Source organism: Prionailurus bengalensis, chromosome A3, assembly GCF_016509475.1.
Source record: "Prionailurus bengalensis isolate Pbe53 chromosome A3, Fcat_Pben_1.1_paternal_pri, whole genome shotgun sequence".
NCBI classification, from domain to species: Eukaryota; Metazoa; Chordata; class Mammalia; order Carnivora; family Felidae; genus Prionailurus; species Prionailurus bengalensis.
Genome location: NC_057354.1, coordinates 43,981,134 through 43,987,515, shown reverse-complemented (window position 1 = coordinate 43,987,515; position 6,382 = coordinate 43,981,134). Strand labels below are relative to the sequence as shown.

At 42.4% G+C, this 6,382-nt stretch overlaps 1 protein-coding gene across 1 annotated transcript; it reads right to left on the bottom strand.

Moving 5' to 3' along the window:
• Positions 1-2,098: 2,098 nt before the first annotated feature.
• Positions 2,099-2,833, bottom strand: SCP2D1 (SCP2 sterol binding domain containing 1). The gene has a single exon (XM_043602974.1). It carries the CDS (start codon positions 2,765-2,767, stop codon positions 2,297-2,299), a length of 471 nt encoding a protein of 156 aa, XP_043458909.1. The 5' UTR covers positions 2,768-2,833; the 3' UTR covers positions 2,099-2,296.
• Between the last annotated feature and the right edge of the window lie 3,549 nt (positions 2,834-6,382).

Below are 6,382 nucleotides of genomic sequence, written 5' to 3'. Positions count from 1 at the left end.
CAGATAGCAGCCTAGACATGACCCTCTGCAACCCTTCCCTGACTCTCACCCCTCTCCCCCTCCTACTTCATCTCTGAGCAACCCCCATCTCAAGGCCAGCCCCCAGAGGCGAGGACCAACTCAGAGTGTGAACAGAACCAACTCAGGGAATGAGCTTGAGCAAGCCATATCTGAACACAGCATCCCAAACACCTGCCTGGCTATGCCTGACAACTCCTAAATATGGCTGTAATGGATGTGCATGGACAAGGCAAGCTGAGTAGTCACAACAGCACTCAAAATCAGTCAGAAGCCTCTGAGATGCCCACTGCTCCCCTAGGCAGGAGCATTGGCAGGATCACCACATACATCATCTACCTAATGACGAGGTAATGAAAGAGACCAGGGAGTGCTCCACATCCCCACTCATAAACCCTGAACAGTCCCTTACCACGGAGCTGAACACGGACTAAACAAAGGGCCTCTTTGTTTCCCACTGAGAGAATGAGATTTTGTTAGCAACAAGCCCTCACTCTGCCTGTTTCTGACAAGGGGAACTTAGGAAGTCCTCTACAGAACCACCAAAATCAGTAATGGCTTGGAAAGGAAGACACATGATGAGGTCAGAGGACTTGTGCTGAGAGAAAGGCAGAGCTTTAAATACTCTTTATAAAGCCTTCACTTTGGATAAGGATGGCAGGTTGTCCAGTGTTGCTGAGTTTATACTGACACAAAATAAACTGCCTATGTGTATACAAAGTATACAGTTTGATGTTTTACCTATATATGTACCTCTGAAACCATCATCACAATCTAGATAATGTACCTATCCATCATCCCCGTGTTTCCTCATAGCCATTTATAATCGCCCCACCCAAACCCCCCTGCTCCCCATCCCTGTCTCTTGGCAACCACTGATCTTCTGTCCTCACAGTTTGCATTTTCTAATATGTTACATAAATAGAACTACATAGCCCATACTTGGTTTTCTCTGGTTTCTTCTACTCAGCATATTCTGACATTCATCCATGTTGTTGTACATCCAAGTAGTATTCCAGGGTACAACATAACACAATTTGTTCATCCATTCACCTATTGATGGACTTTTGGCTTATTTACAGTCTGGGACTATTGCAAATGCAGTTGCTGTGAACACTCAAGTACACATTTTTGTGCCTGCACACATGCTTTCTTTCCTCCTTGGAAAATACCTAAGAACAGAATAGCTGGATCATTTGGTAGGCATATGTTTGAGCACACTGTTTTAAGGACCCTTTCGTGTGGGTTTCACAGTATAAAGGTATGCATGGTAAAGGTATACACAGACCACATGGGAATAAATGTCACCCATAGAGGTCACATCAGGCAGCAGCTGGCTCATTCCAGTCCTCCCAATGTATGGACAGGGCTCCCAGAGGGAAAATCTCCCAGGATGACCTTTGGTTTTGTAAAATGCTCAGTGCACAAGCTCCTGACACTTCAGAAATGGCCCATGGGTGTGGGGATATTCTAAGAGATCCTTTAAATAATGGCAACATCTCAATGGTCTAGAACAGAATGGTTTTGGTCAGTCCTGAAAGCTGCAGCACGAACTAAGGCAAAGGTTCTCCAGCGGTGGTCCCATCAGCATCACCTGGGAACCTGTTAGAAATGAACATTCTCCCCAGCCCAGACCTATGGCATTGAAACCCTGAGGTGGACCCCAGCAGGCTGTCATCAGTCTTGCAAGTGGTGTGATATGGGCTCTAGTTTAAGATCCAGTAGCCTAGAACATCTTCCAAGCCCTTGGATTCTCTTGGAATTAAATGCATCTGAAGTCATGATACACCAAGACCTCTAGACCTTGCTCCACCCACACAGCTATGGAGCCCACCCTCCCAGAGCTCTGCAAACTTAAAATTTCCTCCAAGAACCAAGTTACCAACTGGCATGCAAACCTACACAGTGATAGTTGGCACTTCTTTCCCCAAAGCATAAACAAACAAACAACTTCTCAGGAACTCAATCGTGAAAGCATCTAAATCCAACTGTCAAAACCACCCATTTTTCTGTATGGCTTTCACCCTAGCACATTATAGCATACATGAGTATAAAAAAAGAAAAAGACAAAGATTTTAGGTGATGTACTCCAACACTCTTTACTGCTCTAGAACCCTCACTAAAAATGAACACATCAGCATGAAAATTAATCAAACTTGAATAGGAAGCATTTGAGTAAAAATAATGGATATTTTTGCTTTAATCTTCAGTTCAAGCATGATTTCCGCTCAACATAATCGGAGAGAAGTTCTGATCATTTCCTTGTTATTTTACATGCTTAAAATTTAGCCCAGTCTTTGAAAACCCTCTCCAGCTTCTGACCAAGCAGAACTTTGCCACTCACTTTGAACTTGCCAGCAAGGAAAGCCTTCTGAGGGTTCATTTTGCCCAAAACCAACTCCATAAAGATGGGTTCTGGGATTGTGAAGATAGTGTCTGCTGGGAGCCTGGCAGGTCCTAGATACATGTCCCCAGAACCATTCTTCAGATCGATGGTCCACTGCAGAATGGTCTTCCCATCTTTGGTGATGTCCAGCTGAAAGATGGCATTGACTTTCTTTACCAGTTGTGCCCCCTCTTCTTTGATGTGATGGCTAATGTCTTCAAACACAGGAAAGCTCTGGAATTCTGACAGCTCTAGAGCATGTAACATGGCAGGTTCCTGAGCTGCACCCAGTTCTTTGAGCTGGGCTGCCTGAGGTCCATCCCCTGCTTTGATTTTGGGTTGATGGTCAATTCTCTTCCACATCTTACTGTGCTGCTCCTCTTGACCTTGCCGTCTGGTTTGTGAGCAGCTGTGGCCAGATTAATATCTATAAGTCAGATTGTGACATCAAAGGTAAGGCCCAAGCAAGGAATGAGGCCGGTGTGTGTGCTGCAGTCTTATTGGTCAAACAGATACTAAAATGTGACATGGGGTGAAGTCTCAGATAGGTAATTGTGAGGCATAACCACACCACCGCTCCCTCAAACCAATCAGGGCTGTTAGTCTCACAAGTCTGGAAAGTTCTGGACCCCATGTTAGGAATAAGAGAAAGGGACCCCAGAAGGTTCTTCGGTGATGTGAGCTCTGTCTTTCCAATGCAGGCATCTCCGGTAGCAATCTTAACTCAGAGAGCAGTTATTTTGATTCCTTCAAAAGTGGATAATCCTTAATGCACAGATCCTGATGTTGGATTTGGCATTACCTGGCTGCTGACGGAAGGGGAAATGCTTTTAGAGAAAAATAGCTGGTCAGAGAAAGAATCAGCACCAGGTCTTGCATCAGAAAGTTTCATAGGCACAGTGAGAGGGGGGGAGAAAGGAATATCCCTAAGATCAATAGAAGATGCTGCTGACCTCACACGATAATTGCAAGTAATAATACAGCCCTTACTGTGTGAAGGCACTGTTGTAGGCATGGCACATGTACTAACATTTTTAATCTTCATTACAACCCTCTGAAGTAGGTACTATATTTATTCCCATTTTATAGAGGGGGAAACTGAGGCAAGGAATGAAATGACTTGTCCAAAGTCAGACAACTAGTTAGTAGGGTAGCCAGGTTTAAACAGAGGTAGAATGACTCTACAACCCAAGTATATGTTTATTTGTAAATAATGTCAGACTTAGAAAAAGTTTCTAAAAACAGTACAGATTTCCTGTATCACCTGCATCCCATTTCCCCAAATATTAATCAAATGTTAATATTTTACATAGCACAGTACTATGATCTAAACCAGGAAAGAAATGTAGATACAATACTATTAACTAATCTACAGACCATACTCAAATTTTGCCAATTGTCCCCCTAATATCTATTTTCTGGTCCACAATCCACCTTCTTGTCCAGGGTCCTGCACTGAATTTAGTTTTTATGTCTTCCTAGTGCCTTCCAGTCTGGGAGTTCTTCAGTATTTGTCTATAATGACCTTGAGACTTTTGAATACTGGCCAGTTATTCTGTAAAATGTCCCTCATTGGGGTCTAAAGTTTTTTAATGATCAGGTTGAGGTTATGCATTTTGGGCCAAAGTACCACAGAGATGATCTTGTGTCCTTCTCAGTGCATCATATCAGGAGCTACATGGTATTGCTGTGTCCCATTACTGGTGACACTGACCTTGATCACTTGGTCAAGGTGATGTCCACCAGTTTTCTCCACTGCAGTTACTGTTTCTCCCTTGTAATAAGTAACTTATAAGGAGATACTAAGACTTTGCCAATATCCCGTTTCAAATCATACTTCAACCGTCTCCTCTTTGCACCCATCAGTGGTCCATCAGTGTGATGTGTGCCAAATGGCCATTTTCCATCTCCATCACTCCCCTTGGATTTAACAATTGAAATTCTGCTGTAAGAATTGCTGTCCCATCTCCCCCATTTCTTTATTTGTTCAACTATATTTTTATCTCAGTATGGACTTGTAATATTTATTTTATTCTGTGGGTCATAATCTATTACTATCATTATTTATTTTCTTGCTCACACTGTCCTATGTTTGGCCATTGGGAGCTCCACCAAGTTGGTGTCTATGTCCTTTCCTAGCTATGCTGCTTTTATATGCAAGTGAAACTATATTAAATGGAGTTGCTGATAGCTTTGTTCTCTCTGGGAGGAATGCAGAAAATTTAAAAAAAAAAGGTTTGGTATATTTTCTTTGGTACATGATGGATGAGCTGGTATTATCAACATGGATCAGTTAAATAAAACCCAGTGGCCTCCAAAACCAAGACTTCACCTTGAAGCCACCTGGTATGGACATTTGCATAGAGAATTTTAAATGAAGAGGTGAGCAATTCCTCAGTAATATTGCTGTGAGCCATCAACAGTGAACTGGCCCCATTGCCACCCACCCCATCCATAACTGCTTTTCCTCAGGACAGGGTTGTTCCTTCTGAATTATTCACACAGGTCCACTCCTGCCTCAGCATGTCAGAGGGGAACACAGTTCCAAGCCCATATCTGTCCCCTTCATGAGTTCCTATCTTTTACAACTAAGTATTTCTACCATTAAAGAAATTTCAGTATGCGGGCACCTGGGTGGCTCAGTCAGTTAAGTGTCTGACTCTTGGTTTTGGCTCATCTCATGGTTCATGGGGAGCTGCATGGGATTCTCTCTCCCTCTTACTCTGCCCCTCCCTAGCTTGCTCTCTCTCTCTCTCTCTCTCTCTCTCTCTCTCTCTCTCTCTAAGATAAAAAAAAAATAAACTTAAAAAAGGAATTCCAGTATGAATGGCCAATATACACATGGAAAGGTGCTCAACATCATGAGTCCCTGAAGACATGCAAATTAAAACTATAATGAGATACTTCTTCCCATCTACTAAAATCGCTAATATTGGAAAGACTGACAATGGCAAGTGTTGGCAAGGCTGTGGAGCAACTGGAGCTCCTGTGTATGGTGGGTGGGAGTGCACAAGGTTGCTGCAGTTGTGGAAGACTGCTTGGTAGGGTGGTCAAAGTCAAACATACACTCATCACACAACCCATAGGTTCTCCTCTTGGGTATTTATGCAGTAAAAATGAAAACGTGTCTACAAAAAGACACATAACAAATGTTCCCAAAAGCACTGTCCATAAAAGCAAAACAGAGGAGATAATCCAAATCTTTTCTTATGTCCTTCCTCTTTGATAAGAAAATTGGCATAATCATAGAATGGAATACTATCCAACAACAAAAGGGAATGATCTCTTGATTCACTCTACAGCACACATGAACCTCAGAGGCCTTATGCTGAGAGAAAGAAGACAGATTCAAAGGATGACATACTATATCATTCTATTCATATGACTCTCTAAAAATGACAAAACTGTAAAAACAAACAAACAAAAAAATGAGCGGTGGTAAAAAGTGAATTTGTCTACAAATGGACAGAGAGAATTTTTTTTTTTGGTGGGCGTGGAGTGCAGTGATGGAACTTTTCTTGATGGTGGTGGTAGTTACACAATCGTATGTATTTGTCAAAATGCAGAACTGTAGGGGTGCCTGGGTGGCTCAGTCAGTTAAGCGGCCGACTTCGGCTCAGGTCATGATCTCGCGGTCCATGAGTTCGAGCCCCGCGTCGGGCTCTGTGCTGACAGCTCAGAGCCTGGAGCCTGTTTCGGATTCTGTGTCTCCCTCTCTCTGACCCTCCCCCGTTCATGCTCTGTCTCTCTCTGTCTCAAAAATAAAGGTTTAAAAATAAAATAAAATAAAATAAAATAAAATAAAATAAAATATAAAAAAAAACAAAATGCAGAACTGTACACTAAAAGGGATACATTTAAATATGTAAACTATACTTCAATAAACCTGGCTTTAAAAAAAAAAAAGAGGCATGTTGCTACTGGTATGAGCTCTATCTAAAGCAGAGGGCACAAGCCCTCTGGAACAGTGGGTCCTTT